Below are 16,685 nucleotides of genomic sequence, written 5' to 3'. Positions count from 1 at the left end.
CTCCCCGTCCCTAATTTACATATGCAAATTAGGATTCGGATTCGGTTTGGCTGGGCAGAAGGATTCGGTTGAATCCGAATCCTGCTGAAAAAGGCCGAATCCTGGCCGAATCCCGAACCGAATCCTGGATTCGGTGCATCCCTAATTTCCTTCCAAACCACTGGTTAATATACATAGAGCTATATATTTGGCTTTGGATCTCCCTTGAGCCTCCCATATAAAGGCCTGGTAATGTGTCCTGGAAAGCTTGGAGTTTTCTTGGGACAATCACAGGGGGTGCAATTTGAATATGGGGAGGCCAGCAATAGTCATGGCAGTGCTTATAACTATAGTCATAAATATGGAAGTTGGGCAGTTAAAGGGGATCTGTCACCCAAGCATAAAAAGCTGTATAATAAAAGTACTTCAAATCTAGCATGAAATCAAAAATTTTTTTTTATTCAAAAATACACACCCGTTATAAACTCATTTTAAAAAAAAAATCTCAGCTGTCAATCAATATTTCCTGCCCCTCCTCTATGCCAGAGGCAATTACTTTCACTTTCCCTTCTGCCCTTCCTTAATGTCACTGCTCTCCTCACGTTCCTCTCCATCTAATTGGCTAGCCAGTACGAGGACATGGACATCAGGTGCCCTATTGTGGAGCATAAACAAGATTTTGGCATAATGAAAAGCTTGCCTTAATTACAGTGTCCTCAAAATGGCGCCTCCCTGCTTCATGTGATTTTGAATTCCAAGAGTAAAACAAACGAGATTTAAAGAATTTATAAAGTGTAAGGGAAGTTTCGTTTGCTTGACTAACATCATAAAATGGGATCTGGAATTAATTTCTTAGGGTGACAGACCCCCTTTAAAGGATAAGTAATCCTTTAAAATAAGTGAATGTAAAATTGATGAGGGGGCTATTCTAAGCACTTTTGCAATGTACATTCATTATTTATTTGGTTTTTATTCCAAGATATTAAGGGATACATGTACTGTTAATATGAATGAATTGTGTTACAACAGCGCCACCTGCTGGTCAGTTTCCCACCAGTCTGACCAGCAAGTAGTCAAGGAAGTTGTCAGGAGAAAGAAAGAGGCTGATGTTCTTCTGCTTAGGAAAGATGTGAGAAAGGTTTCTAATTTTATTCTTAGCAGAAGAACATCAGCCTCTTTCTTTCTCCTGACAACTTCCTTGACTACTTGCTGGTCAGACTGGTGGGAAACTGACCAGCAGGTGGCGCTGTTGTAACAAAATTCATTCATATTAACAGTACATGTATCCCTTAATATCTTGGAATTAAAACAAAATAAATAATGAATGTACATTACAAAAGTGCTTAGAATAGCCCCCTCATCAATTTGACATTCATTTATTTTACAGGTTTACTCATCCTTTAATCTTCATTATTCTGCTATAACATGTTGGAATGACGGATACTTTTGTCTCACCTGATGTTGGTGTCATGGGGGCCGCTGCGAGACCGTTCATGTTGAGGGCCGCCATCTGCTGCATCTGGGCCGCTGCGAAGGCCGCCATGGGGTTCAAGTAACCTCCTTGTGCTACGGATGCCATGATGGCGGCTTGCTGCTGCATCAGCTGGAACAAAGAGAACAGAGAAAAAATATCACGTGTTACCGACCAGGACCCCCCCGGCCCATTCTATCAACGGAAGCCAAAGGAGAATATCAGTCAAGCAGCTCGGGGGCCGCACCATGTAACATCAGTCACTGAAATGAAGGACTGGGAACAAGCACAAGTACCCACAGACATACGGGCAAAGGTCACACCAAGATCATGAGGCCACAGTACTACAATAATCACCGACTGATAATGATTAGGGTCAGACGCAGGATGTTCATAGGGAGAGTCTCGTTCCACTGTCACAGCGCAACCTGCATGGAGCAAAAGCAGATGCTCAGGCGTGTCCAGCCTACGGGCCTCCAGCTGTCACTTAACTGCAACTGCCAGCTGCCAGAAGATGCTGGGCGTTGCAGTCCAACACTACAGCTGCAGCTTGACTATATCTGCTCTTTATATACACATTTTTATATCTGCCCTGTGTAGCTGAACTTTAACTTCCAGGGGATGCTGGAGGTTGTACTTCCACATCATCTGGACTCCCACCACCTCTGCATCACTGCTTTTTAGGGCATCGAAAAGGAACAGCATTTAAAGTGGCAAAAATTACCATCAATGATTGGGTCGACCAGGCAACTAAGCTTCAAATAATAAACCATTGCCCTTCTGGCTCGGATATAACTGAAATTCCCACCCTAAATCTGGATGTTTCCTAAATCAAGAGAGACATTCACTTGTGTCATTTGCCTGGAAGGAAGCAGAGACAGTCACTTGTGTCCTTTGTCAGGAAGGAAGTAGAGACAGTCAGTTGTGTCCTTTGTCAGGAAGGAAGTAGAGACAATCATACGTGTCCTTTGTCAGGAAGGAAGGAGAGACAGTCACTTGTGTCCTTTGTCAGGAAGGAAGTAGAGACAGTCACTTGTGTCCTTTATCAGGAAGGAAGTAGAGACAATCAATACGTGTCCTTTGTCAGAAAGGAAGTAGAGACAGTCACTTGTGTCCTTTGTCAGGAAGGAAGTAGAGACAATCAATACGTGTCCTTTGTCAGAAAGGAAGTAGAGACAGTCACTTGTGTCCTTTGTCAGAAAGGAAGTAGAGACAGTCACTTGTGTCCTTTGTCAGGAAGGAAGTAGAGACAGTCACTTGTGTCCTTTGTCAGGAAGGAAGTAGAGACAGTCACTTGTGTCCTTTGTCAGGAAGGAAGGAGAGACAGTCAATTGTGTCCTTTGTCAGGAAGGAAGTAGAGACAGTCACTCGTGTCCTTTGTCAGGAAGGAAGTAGAGACAGTCACTCGTGTCCTTTGTCAGGAAGGAAGTAGAGACAGTCACTTGTGTCCTTTGTCAGGAAGGAAGGAGAGACAGTCACTTGTGTCCTTTGTCAGGAAGGAAGTAGAGACAGTCACTTGTGTCCTTTGTCAGGAAGGAAGGAGAGACAGTCACTTGTGTCCTTTGTCAGGAAGGAAGTAGAGACAGTCACTCGTGTCCTTTGTCAGGAAGGAAGGAGAGACAGTCACTTGTGTTCTTTGTCAGGAAGGAAGTAGAGACAGTCACTTGTGTCCTTTGTCAGGAAGGAAGTAGAGACAGTCACTTGTGTCCTTTGTCAGGAAGGAAGGAGAGACAGTCACTTGTGTCCTTTGTCAGGAAGGAAGTAGAGACAGTCACTCGTGTCCTTTGTCAGGAAGGAAGGAGAGACAGTCACTTGTGTCCTTTGTCAGGAAGGAAGTTGAGACAGTCACTCGTGTCCTTTGTCAGGAAGGAAGTAGAGACAGTCACATGAGTATCAAACAGGAAATATATCTGTGTACTAGGCAATGCAACTGCACCAAAAGTATCTATATATTTGTAAATCCCCCCACAAATATCATTAATTCCTAGGATATGTTGATGATCTCCTTGCTAATGAAACAGTAATGTTATTACAGAGGTTCTTGTTGTGTGAGTGTTTATATAAGAGGGAACCATTGGTTCATGCTGTGCTTGCCAGTAGAATACTAGGAGTCCAAGATCTGGGGGCACCAACATGCTGTTCTTCCCTGGAACACACAGCTCATTGCATTTCGGGGTCTGGCTGAGTCTTTGAAGCAGCAGTATCCCCGCCAGATGCACCAGATTTTCATGTTTATTTAAAAATATCTGCATGCCAGTTCATCTCCTCATGCCAAGGCTCTCTGAACCTTCCTAAAACCCAGATGATTCCAACCAAGCTACTGTGTCGCTATCGAGTTTTGCTGAAAAACCAGAGGTTTACCAGCAGCTGTGGCAGCTATACGTTCCAGTTCTTGCTGGCACCACTGTGTCACCCAAAACGCTGAGCACCCATAACTGGCCATGCATGAAACCAGTGCAAATCCTACCATGAACTGAAAACACCGGGTGTCATAGTTCCCATCAGAAATCACAGCACTGGGTGTATATTTCCCCCCAAGAGGGGCGATATGGAATGTTTTGTCCCTCAAAACACCAGGGCAAAAAACTCCTTGAGGTATAGACATTTTCTGTTAGGCACTTGCTATATAATTACCCATTTTCTCAGCCTTTCTCACCAATACCTGATCTTCAGCAGGTAAGTGCCCTGGTGTAAATTGCAGTGTAATGTTGCCTTTAAGGGTAGCGCCGGGGTTACATAAACACATTTACTGAACTATACAAGAGGTCAGCCTGTAACCTGTCTTGTTGGCATATGGCCGTTCTTTGAGGGATTATGGAAGGAGAACACGTTCTGAGCAGTCAGAAGATCAAGGTGTCTATCAAGTTGCTCAGTTTAATTTCGACTCTGACCCATGTGTCACATTTCATTACATGAATCTAGAAATGCTTCTTTTTAATCTGGGTTTTTTTTTTTTAAGCAGGTTTGACTACAGAGAGCAGAATGCTTCAGCCCCACTGACGATACAGAGAAGAAGCTGCTCTCAATTATTTAACCTCTCCAAAGAACATTGCACATAAAAGTTGGGTTTATCAGAAAGACCTGAGGGTCTTCAAAGAATACACGTTTGGAGTCAGGTAAAACCTTCTCAGTACAAATGAGTTGTTGAAGGCTTAGAACATGAGGGATAATTCACAAGCCTCATCATAGAACACCTACAGCAACCAATCACAATTTTACTTTACTTTCTGCTACTTATTGCCTATTGTAAAGACTCCAACCCTTCTTCTCATGCAAACCCATTAACCAGAGGCCATGATCCTTGGGTGATGGTATTCTCCACCCATCTAAATGATGCTGATGGCTCTGCTTGGGCATTGGATGTTCTACTTGTGTTGACTAAAGGTTGGAAATCCACTCATTTAGTGAATACTTGATGAACTGGCAACTGCAGTTAGGCAACTTCTTCTTCTTCTTTTATTCCACCCCCAGTTATGCCAAGTCAAACCCATTCTCCACCCTAGGACCCATCCACATTCAGCAAGCCTTTCTTGAGTCATGGATCAGAACAGGTACATTAGGGAGGCAGGATATTTCCTAGTGGGTGTCTAACATAACATTCCAAAAGTCTGGGGGTCAGTTGTATCATACAAAGAGGTCTATTTAGATTGTGGGCATGCTGGGGTGGGGGGCTATAAAATCTCATGGAGGGACACATCAGGTCTACAGGTAGACTGGAGAGCCTTGATAGGATATAGATATAGGGTCTCCTATAGAAAGTTTTGCTAATGAACCTAACCATCTAATAATCTCCATATCCATCCTACCCTCTACTGCAATTAATAAGACTAACAGAAGTCACAGAACGCTCATACTTTATATAAATGGGACCCTGGTCATTTTTCCCCTGGGTCGCGGCACAACCAACGACTACCCCGGTGATACGTGCGTGACAAATGTCAGTTTCCTTTTTCTATTCTTATGGTATTACGGTAGGAAATCCATTCTTATTAAATGAAAAGAGCCTGTCTGATTTAAAATTAAATGAGAACCTTAAGATATATGAATATACATGAACCATGATACCCTGGCAAATCTTTAAAAATGATAACCCGGTGAGAAAAGTGTGAAAATATTGAGTTATAGCCATGAGAAAGCATTGGGGTGTGAGACTGATCATACACCGGAGCTATTAGCTTCCTAATAAGATTTCATAACATTCACTGTTCCCTACAGCTTTGAATAGTTTAATATTCCTTTCCTGTGGTTGGGCAGAAATTGATTGACTGACTACTAGTTGCAGTACCGCATCTCACCACTTAAAGTAAATGGCCATTTTTCTCCATAGGCAGCAATAAAACAGCACTGCTAAATAGAAAAAAACTGGAATGAACTATCCCCTAGACCTTCCAGCAAGCTATAATTATAACAAGTTGGCTGACATTGCTCTCCAGTGTATCTTCACTATTCAGGTGATTCATTCCCTTCAAACAGTAGGGACCACCTTCAACAATTGCAAGCAGGAGTCCAACCTGGAACCCAACGAGGATATAACTTATGGTTTTTGAAATCTGATTAACAATATAACCGCCGACCTATGAAAAGGGGAAACATGAGACATGAGCCTGAAGAAATTGCATGTCTAAAGGCCAAGTTCTAGCAAGACTAGTTAAGGATTCTGAGACCCTTCTTCAGGATGTTGGCTGCATTTTGAGTTTATTTCATTTAATTTCATTCACATTTTATTTGCAGGCGAGAAGAGTCCGACTAAAAGTCCCCTAATGCGGTTTGATGCCTCCTTGTATAATGTTCTTGAGTGGAAGCTCCAAATGAAGTCCTACAGACTGCACCTTTGGTCATCGTTCACAAGTCTCTCTCTGAGCATAAATCATCCCAGATGAGAGCAAACATTATGAACTGATTATAATAATCACCCAAGTTCTCAAAAAACTTCACGTGGGGCCTCAACTTGCAACATCAGGATCTCCTTGGGAGGCCAGATGTGAAATACATTAAAATATTTAAGCATTATGCCCAACTATAACTATCCAACTAGGATTATTCCAAGTGTACAGATGAGTAAAAGCCAAAATAATCAAATTAGGGACATTTATGTTATCTGTATTGTCCTACCATGGAACATTGCCTGAAAAAAAACTGCACTCATATACATTGAAATTTCTAGGTTTCCTGATCTCCAAGATGGCAGACCTGATGTCCTCTTCCACCAAGGCATACCTCTATTGCAACGGGAGGAGGGCAAGATTTCTAATGTAGAAAGTGGAGTTGTCATGGGAGGTTTGGGGCAAGGTGCTCACTAGTCCTCATGGCTAAAGCCCCCTGCTGCTGCTACAGGGCCATCACAAATGTTCAGAGTCTAGATCATTAGAGATCAGTCCAGGAAGCCTCAAGTGTTTTTGGATTAAAGGAACCCTATATTTAAGGTGCACAAATAAAATGTCCTTGCAGGAGTTAAGTATCAGTACAGATTTGCTGTCTTTTTCAGTCAACCCAAAGAAGGTCCTAGTTTCAAGATGTTAAAGGACAAACTACACCTGTACAAAGCCCCCAACCATGTCCCAACTGACAGGAGAAAAATCACTTACTGCTTGAGCGTAGGCACCATAAGCTCCGAACTGAATAGCCATGGGATTGAACATGCCCATCTGGCCAGCCATTTGCTGCATCCGTCTCATTGTGCGCTCCTTGTCTGTGTCTGCAAACTTCACCACTAGGCTCGAGGAGGCCCCCTGTTAATAAATAAGAAATCATCTGTTGATTCTCAAGAAACATCATTATGGGAAATCAGAAGAAAAACAGACGTTACACAAGTGTATCCAATAACATCTGCACAAAACCCCTCAGTGACTTCTCCATGTTGAAGCTTCATCATTCCCAGCTACAGCCATGTGATCCCAGTGTTTACTTCTAATATCCTTATCATTTACAGTAGGGGGTACATTATCCCTTATAATACATGAGTGATACTCAGAGTTCCCTGTATAACTCAGCCTGCAGCCTTGTGCCTTTATATGGTCACAGAACAACCCCTCAGTGACTTCTAATATCCTTATCATTTACAGTAGGGGGTACATTATCCCTTATAATACATGAGTGATACTCAGAGTTCCCTGTATAACTCAGCCTGCAGCCTTGTGTCTTTATATGGTCACAGAACACCCCCTCAGTGACTTCTAATATCCTTATCATTTACAGTAGGGGGTACATTATCCCTTATAATACATGAGTGATACTCAGAGTTCCCTGTATAACTCAGCCTGCAGCCTTGTGCCTTTATATGGTCACAGAACAACCCCTCAGTGACTTCTAATATCCTTATCATTTACAGTAGGGGGTACATTATCCCTTATAATACATGAGTGATACTCAGAGTTCCCTGTATAACTCAGCCTGCAGCCTTGTGCCTTTATATGGTCACAGAACAACCCCTCAGTGACTTCTAATATCCTTATCATTTACATATTTACATACTTTTTTCCCTGGGATGCAAATAACTAAGTACGACAAATAAATGTTCTTTCTTCACTACAGAAGTCATGGCTTGAGTTCTGCATGAAGACAAGGGAGTTTATAAATTGGTGAGAATTCCCAATATCAGATTAATGAGACGCGCGTGAAGCCACCAGGGTACGTAAGTTCCATTTTTTAATGGCATAATGTTGATATTGATCGTGCTCTTAATTGCGGCTCATCGACAAAGGAATTTTTTAATGCATACATTTCCTGCTAAGTTTCACCCAGCCCAGGCTTAATTAGACTGCAACACTTATTTAATTAACCCCGATCCACCGTGCTATTTACTAAGCAGGGTCTAATGATTGCAGTCTCTTCAGGGCCTTGCTTGAGAAATACACAGAGAGAGCAGCAGTTCAGAAGAATGCGATTAAAAGGATTTTGATTGCATCAATCTGTGAGCCGGATTTTTCTCACTATTGATTCATTTGTGATGCAGGAAATGCAAATGGAAAAAAAACTGCCTTGTGCTATTTAGTTTCTTTTCAAATTCCATTCAAATACTGCGTGCAACTAGAGGGCAATATTGGTACTGCAAGTGGAAAAGAAAACAGTGGATGAACTTTCTTTCATGCAGACTTTTTATGCAGGTTTGGGATCCGTATCCATTTCATCCAAATAATCCACATTTTTAAAATATTTGTAATAATAACACAGTAGCTTGTCCAGGCTAAGATATAATTCATCCTTATTGCAAAACCAGCCTATTGGGTTTATTTAATGTTTACATGATTTTCTAGTAGACTTTACTTATGAAGATCCAAATTACGGAAAGATCTGTTAACTGTATAACCCCAGGTCCCGTTCCTATACACATATTTTGTTACTAAATTGAAAGTTGTGTTTGTTGACGTCTGGGGAGTTATTTCCTAAAATCCAAATTTATCCCATATTTTATTAAAGAAAACCACGACCAAACTGCCATGTCCGATTTAATAATAAAAGAAACTCAATTTAATTGGATTGCTGAAAAAAAAACTTGATAAAATCGAGCAAAAACCCGAATTGCTTGAATTTTCAGTTTTTTTCCTGAACTGCTCAAAATTTCAGGCTTTTTTCATGGTTTGCTCAAATTTTTTGCCCGAAAACCCCTGAAAAAGTTTGAATTTTTTGGCTAAACCCAGTGCAGACCAAACGTGAAATTGAAATTGATATTGGTGCCTCCCCAATTGACTTATACAGGACCTCGACAGTTTTTTCAGATTCAGGCTTTTTGCAGCATCGGGGTATAATGAATCTCGAGTTTTCTACTGAAAGAAAACTAGAATTTTCTAAAGATTTTAACATTTGTATTTTAATAACTAACCCCCTTAATGTCATGATTAGTAACGGGTTGGGCTAGTCCTGTGAAGGTTCTAATGATCCTTGGATCCAGGTTGCTCCAGCTCAGTATTCATGGCTTCCTAAAATGTTAAAGGAGCCCTACAGCTTAAAAAAGAAGTAGATTTGGAAATGCTTCAAATTAGGGCCCATTCATTAAATTGACTTTAGTCCAAACTAGGGATGCACCGACTCCTGGATTTGGTTCAGGATTTGGCCCAATCCGAGCTCGTTTTAGCATGATTGAGATCCAGCTGAATCCAAGATCCTGCCTGAACCAAAGGCAAACCCTGGATAACTTTAAAAAAATTGGTGCATGAGCGTTTAGGATGGTTCACGTTCGCATTAGGTTTTTCTGCCTGTGCTTCTGCCTGAAGAATTATATGCAGATATCATTTTGATGGCAAGCTCTTGAAGCCATCCCAAAGAATTCTCAATGCAATTGTGGTTGGTTCACTGTTTGGCAACCATGCATGTTTCGACACATTAGGGGCAATTGCATCAGACGCATCTTCCCCTTGCAGCCGCCAGTTAAATAACTACATGTTAGGGCCCCAATATATTGATAGGTTGGCCTATTCTACCAAAATATATTAAAATTGCTCATTAATTAGGGCCTCACATGCTCCCCTGCACTCCTGGGACCTCCTGCAACCGCAGGGGCTGCTTTGTCAGTAGTTAAACCCCCGGTGGCTGCAATTACGCTGGAATATTGATATGATATTATGGATGCAAAGTTTGCCAAGGGGTGTCCAAAAGATGCTTTGCACAGGGTGTTTATATTTTGGGTGTCAGACATCTAAGAACAACTAATGATTATCTGTAACATCTACAGGAACCCAAAAACACCAAACCTCAAAATTCTTAAAGTTGACACCGAGCATTACATTGTGGACAAACACCTTTTACACATTTTAGGCTGATCAAGTTAAACAGCATCTTTATGTACATGGAAAAAGCACCATTCCCTAATATAGTTTCCTCCTTCTGATGGTAAATCAGTTGTCCAAGATTGGCATATTGGCACAGGCCAGGCACGGTCGATCAGTAATCTCTCTGGCTTCAACACCAGAAGAGTAAAGTCTCCCTCCCTTGGCATGGATGGATATGAAAAGTTTAGACCTAAAATGATGTGTGACCCAGTAATTCCAAGTTACACTAAGTGTTTCCCATCCCCCAGCACTAACAACGGCCATGGACGGGGGAGTTGCCCCCTGGCAAACATTATCGGTATTCTCTCTAATGGGTTAATTTACCTTCTGATTATTCTCTCGAGCAGCTAAAAAGCCAATTTCCTACGTTGTCAGCAGCAGATAATCAAGTTGTTGTGTACACCAACATCTGACAGGTTGTTTTTGCAGTTTTATACTCACCTATTGATATTCAATTACACAGCATGGGTTCTCTGCAGCGTTCCGAGCACAGTGGAATAAAGCTATGGATTACGCCTCGCTCCCTCACTGACTTTGCAAAAAGGAAAAGAAATTGCAAATACACCGAGGCTGATAGTGAAATTGGTGCTGCAGAGAAAACGGCTCAACCTCCCCCCCCCCCGCACACATATCTCGGCTTATTAGCAGAGCAGAGAGTGCTGGGATTAGATCACTGAAAGTGGTTTCTATATTCCTCTCCCAATCATAAAACACTGATCTCTAGCCAATGATTACTCTGCCCACTAATCCATAACTGGCACAAACAAACATTATATTAATAGATATAACATTCATCCATTCTGCTATACATTCTCCTCTAGGGCCCAGTTTTCTCTATATCTATCCTGTCTCCTTTGTACACTCTACTGGCCCCTGTATTCTAATTGATCACAACTTCCTCATCTGTCTTCTCTCCTTTAGCTCTTCCACACTCACCATGTCTTCCACACCATGTCTTCTCTAAGGTATTCCCAACTCTCTTCCCTCCTGCATCACTTCACTACCACTCTTGGTCAAATTTTACCTTTCCACCCCTCCTCTGTAGCATTTGCCTCTTTCTATTTCACACTTCTATAGCCCATGGCCTATCTTAACCTTTTTCATAAAGTCATAAAAAGATTTCCAGCTGGGTGTCCTGCTTAATACCCTGAGGAATGATGCCATTGCTTTTCCACTATCTCATGACACAGATGAGTGAGACTTCAAGGGATTAAATTGGTATCTCCTGACCTAGATAAGTGAGACATCAAGGGAAGACATTGGTCTTTCACTATTGCCTGACCCAGAAGTGTGAAACTTCAATGGAAGATGTTGCTCTTCCACTATCTCCTGACTCAGAAAACTGAAACTTCAAGGGAAGACATTGCTCTTCTACTATCTTCTGACAATTGAAACTTCAAAGAAAGATACTAGTTTTCAACTATCCCCTGAACCAGAAGAGTAAGACTTCAAAGGAAGATTTCTCTTGACCCAGATAAGTGAGACTTCGAGGGAAGACATTGGTCTTTCACTATCTTCTAACTAAGAAGATTGAAACTTCAAGAATGATGCTGGTTTTCCACTATCCCCTAAACCAAAAGAGTACAACTTCAAGGGAAGACGTTGGTCTTTCACTATTACCTAACCCAGAAGAGTGAAACTTCAAGGGAAGACGTTGCTCTTCCACTATCTTCTAACTAGTGGATGATTTAAACTTCAAAAAGAGATGCTGGTTTTCCATAATCTCCTAAACCAGAAGAGTAAGACTTCAAGGGAAGACATTGTTCTTGACCCAGAGAAGTGAGACTTCAAGGGAAGACATTGGTCTTTCACTATCACCTAACCCAGAAGAGTGAAACGTCTCTTGACCTAGAGAAGTGAGACGTCAAGGGAAGATGTTGGTCAGAGAAGTGAAACAGCAAGGGAACATTTTGGTCTTCTACTATCTTCTGGGTTAGAAGAGTGAAACTTCATGGGAGTACGTTGGTCTTCTACAACAATGCCTCGGGCATGTCTGACACAAAAACCAATGTACATGTACAATGCAGACCAGAACCAATAGCTTGGTCTTCTGTTTGACACAGAACTAGATGAGCCTTTTATATTTATTTTTACAAGAAGAAAAGTAGAATATGAAGGCTTGAAAACAATATATAACTGCTGAGATGAAAAATAATCTTGACCTTTGGCCTTTTGCATCAAGTAAATATAGTTTCAACAGTCAGGTCCAATGAGGTGCATGCAGAATTTCATATTGAAATGTTTAGCTGTGCAGCATGCAGGTAATAAAACACATGTGCACATTTGCCCATAGAGTAATTGATTATGTTGCCTCCATGCTTTAACCCATGGCCAAATATCTAAAAAAAAAAGGTCTGAAAATTTCCAGCAAAACATGTATTCAGCTGGGGATGGCACAGTCATACAGATATAAACAGGAAAAACAGCAGCCATAGAAGCCAACAAAGTCATTAATGGAAATTTTTCCTCATGCTAAACCACAAATTGCTCCAAATGATCAGTCTGGAACAGATATGAACACATTAAAGCAATGATGTTATTACATTGGAAGCATCTTTATGTTTTTATTATCTCATATTCCTTCCAGTTAGCCTGAATGGCATCATAACCAACTTGCCCCCGTAGAGAAAAATAAGGACAAAACAGAGGAGAAAACTTTTCCAAAAGGCTGCAGTGCCCAACCCTTGGGTTACCATGCTGTTGTTGGGCAGCGAAATGAACAATAGCTGCTGCCTAATACAAAATGGACATTTAAAAATGGTTTTCCAACTGGCATGAAACCTCCCACCTCGAAGATGTTGTTTTTTTATGATAGAATTATTCTTTCTACTAGTCATTTGTCTTTTAAATGATAAAATCTTCAAGACTATGGGCAGTGTAAGAGTCATTTACTGCTATTTTAAACCTCTATGTCTACTTTTTAAGAAGTCATGTCATGCTCTTTGTTCCCGATGTTGTAGAAATCTAGACTCCTCCATTGGAATAGGTTTCCAAATACTAAAAACATTGGTTATATTGAGTACTGTTGGATTTAAGTTGTTTTGGTCAACTTTTTGATTTCTTGGTCCTTAATGGTGAAGGGACCTCATTTTTTTTTCTTCTGGATATGATTCCCAGAAGGTAATATGCCAAGATCAATAGGTTTAAAGCTGCATTGCTTACATTATTGTATGGGGAGCCTTAAGTATAGATTACAGCAAGTATGTGGTTCTATTCCCACTTTAGGCATGGACCTAATAATCACGAGTCTTAGAATCCAATTCCAGTCATTTACTGCTATTTTAAACCCCTATGTCTACTTTTTTAGAAGTCATGTCATGCTCTTTTTTCCCGATTTTGTAGAACTCTACGCTCCTCCATCGGAATGGATTTCCAAATACTAAAAGCATTTGTTATATTGAGTACTGTTGGATTTAGGTTACTTTGGTCAACTTTTTGATTTCTTGGTCCTTCTTGGTCCTTCTTGGTCCTAATATTCATGAGTCATAGAATCCAATTCAGATCCAGTCATTTACGGCAATTTTAAACCCCTATGTCTACTTTTTTAGAAGTCATGTCATGCTCTTTGTACCCGATGTTGTAGAAATCTAGACTCCTCCATTGGAATAGGTTTCCAAATACTAAAAACATTGGTTATATTGAGTACTGTTGGATTTAGGTTGTTGGATTAAGGTTGTTTTGGTCAACTTTTTGATTTCTTAGTCCTTAATGGTGAAGGGACCTCATTTTTTTCTTAAGGATATGATTCCCAGACTTTATTTTAGAAGTCATGTCATGCTCTTAGTTACTGATGTTGTAGAACTCTACACTCCTCCATCGGAATGGGTTTCCAAACACTAAAAGCATTTGTTATATTGAGTACTGTTGGATTTAGTTTCGTCAACTTTTTGATTTAGACTCCTCCATCGGAATGGGTTTCCAAATACTAATAACATTAATTATAATGAGTACTGTTAGATTTAGTTTAGTCAACTTTTTGATTTCATAACAATGTTTGTTGGTACTTAATGGTGAAGTACCCTCTTTTTTTTCTTCTGGATATGATTCCCAGAAGGTAAGATGGCAAGACCAACAGGTTGAAATGCTGCATTACTTACATTATTGTATGGGGAGCCTTAAGTGTAGATTAAAGCAAGTAGGTGGTTCTGTTCCCACTTTAGGCACGGACCTAATAATCATGAGTCATAGAATCCAATTCAGATCCAGTCATTTACGGCAATTTTAAACCCCTATGTCTACTTTTTTAGAAGCCATGTCATGCTCTTTGTTCCCGATGTTGTAGAACTCTACACTCCTCCATCGGAATGGGTTTCCAAATAACGGGTTTCCAAATAATAAAAACATTAGTTTTGCTGCAAAGGTTGAGATGCTGCATTACTTACATTATTGTATGGGGAGCTTTAAGTATAGATTAAAGCAAGTAGGTGGTTCTGTTCCCACTTTAGGCATGGACCTAATAATCATGAGTCTTAGAATACAATTACCAAGATGAGCACTATTAAGCAACCTTCATTTCCTTGCTGTCAAAACCTTCTTTTGTATTAAATAACCTTCTGGCTCTTTCCAATGCTTTGGTGCTTGAATGCACAACCCTTAAGTTCTGGTTCTGGTTATTGAGCTTAAGGGCGGCTGAAACAGGTAACAGCAGTACAAAATAGCTGTTTAGTCTTAGAGAATTATTGACATGGGGGTACACAACTGAGATATAGGGAATCCACTGGGACTAGGGGTCTGCTGCTGGGATTTGAAGATGTAGAAGGAGATCAGCAGCTAAAGCAGATATTGAAATGGAAGCCACTGGCACTAGAAGTTATATACTGTATAGAGTAAATCATATCCAATTTCCTCACCCTTCCATAGTATAAAAGCCAGAGACTTACCCGAGAACTCATTATTTTCAAGCTGAGGGAAAACAAAAGTATTTTCCGCCTTGGAACTAAAACCCTGCCTGCCCATTTGTTGAGGATGGCTAGTTGGCCGGCATTTGTCAAGCGGACCAGCGGGCACCTATTCAGTTGTGGAAGCGCAGCTGGTCTCTACTGACAGTGCAGGGTAATAGCGCGACAGTAATTGAAAGAGCTCAGCTAAGGAATGTGGAAAAGTCATAGAAAATCACAATGCCATGGAAAACAAGGAAAACATCTTAAGGGCTCCCTGTGCACTTGTCCTATTGTGACACCTAATTTACTATCAAATGGCTTTTAAAAGGGAAAAAAAAAAAACCAAAACAAAAGAAAGCTCTCTGTGAGCGGCGCGGGGACTGGATTGCGGAATGAGAAAAGTCAGGCCAGTTAACCTGGTAACCAGAAAGCAGAACACGCTCAGGTTATTTTTATTGCCATTATTGTTTTATGACTTCTCTTTGCTATTAATCTTCCAGTCTTTTATATACACACGGCTGCCCGGCTGCTAGAGTAAAGATGGCCACGTAAGAAACAATACGGACTTGCAACCTATTAGCCTCATGTATGGGACCAAAACGATCTTGAGGAAAGATGCATCAGGCTAGGAAAATAGTGCTACTCCTGATAGGTCTGCCTGTTGCAAGGATTTAAGTACCTTAGCAACCAGGGAGTCTGAATTAAAAGTAGGGATGCACCGAATCCACTATTTTGGATTCTGCCGAACCCTTGAATCCGTCACGAAAGATTCGGAATACCGAACCGAATCTGAATCCTAATTTGCATATGCAAATTAGGGTTGGGAAGGGGAAATATTTTTTACTTCCTTGTTTTGTGACAAAAAGTCAAGCAATTTCCCTCCACGCCCCTAATTTACATATGCAAATTAGGATTCGGATTCGGTTCGGCCAGGATTTGGCCAAATCCTTCTTCCTGGCCGAACCGAATCCTGGATTCGGTGCATCCCTAATTAAAAGACAGATACTAATATGGATTATTATGATAAAATGGAAACCTTATAGCGGCACACTGCAATGTCAAAGGGCATTTTAACGCTTGACGTCTATGTCCCACAATCCTTTGCTTCCCAACGTTAGAGGAACCCCACACTGCACCCAAACTGCCGCCAATCCCCTGTAGCCGTGAATGAGTTTATCCGCCAGTTTAAACTCCTTTAGCGGCACTGGACTTGGCTTTCATTGTACATTGGAAATAAACGTATAAATAAATAATCGCCACTTCAGAGCAAAGTCACTTTTTTTTTCTCCTGCCCACCCTCCCTCTCTGGAACGTTTACATTTTTACGCCATTTGAATAATAAAAATGTTAAAAGCTTTTTGGAGGATTTCAAGCGAAAGCTGCGACCGGATCCGAGAGGGGCTCCCCACAGGGCTCCTTGTGATGTTGCCGAGGCCTCCCTGACTTTTTATCTCTTTTTATTTTTTTGTGCTGTTTGTTGATTTGGGCCCCTTTCCCTTCAGACCCATAAAAAGACATTACACAACCAATTAGTCGCTGTGTGTGAAGCCGGGATGTGAAGCTGACTGTCGCTTTATCCCTCTTATCCCA

At 41.0% G+C, this 16,685-nt stretch overlaps 1 protein-coding gene across 13 annotated transcripts in view; it reads right to left on the bottom strand.

The window, feature by feature from the left end:
• Positions 1 to 16,685, bottom strand: part of celf4.L (CUGBP, Elav-like family member 4 L homeolog) — a 675,257-nt gene that overhangs the window by 56,553 nt on the left and 602,019 nt on the right. For 10 of the 13 annotated variants that reach the window (XM_041582984.1, XM_041582991.1, XM_041582720.1 and 7 more), the window contains exons 6-7: positions 7,036 to 7,179; positions 1,435 to 1,582 (exon numbers count right to left, since the gene is read on the bottom strand). In XM_041582984.1, coding sequence (XP_041438918.1) covers positions 1,435 to 1,582; positions 7,036 to 7,179 — 292 coding nt within the window. 13 annotated transcript variants of the gene reach the window in all.

The sequence above is a fragment of the Xenopus laevis genome, chromosome 1L (assembly GCF_017654675.1).
Source record: "Xenopus laevis strain J_2021 chromosome 1L, Xenopus_laevis_v10.1, whole genome shotgun sequence".
Lineage (NCBI taxonomy): Eukaryota > Metazoa > Chordata > Amphibia > Anura > Pipidae > Xenopus > Xenopus laevis.
The sequence above is the reverse complement of the archived record's forward strand: the minus strand, read 5'-3'. Positions and strand labels throughout refer to the sequence as shown.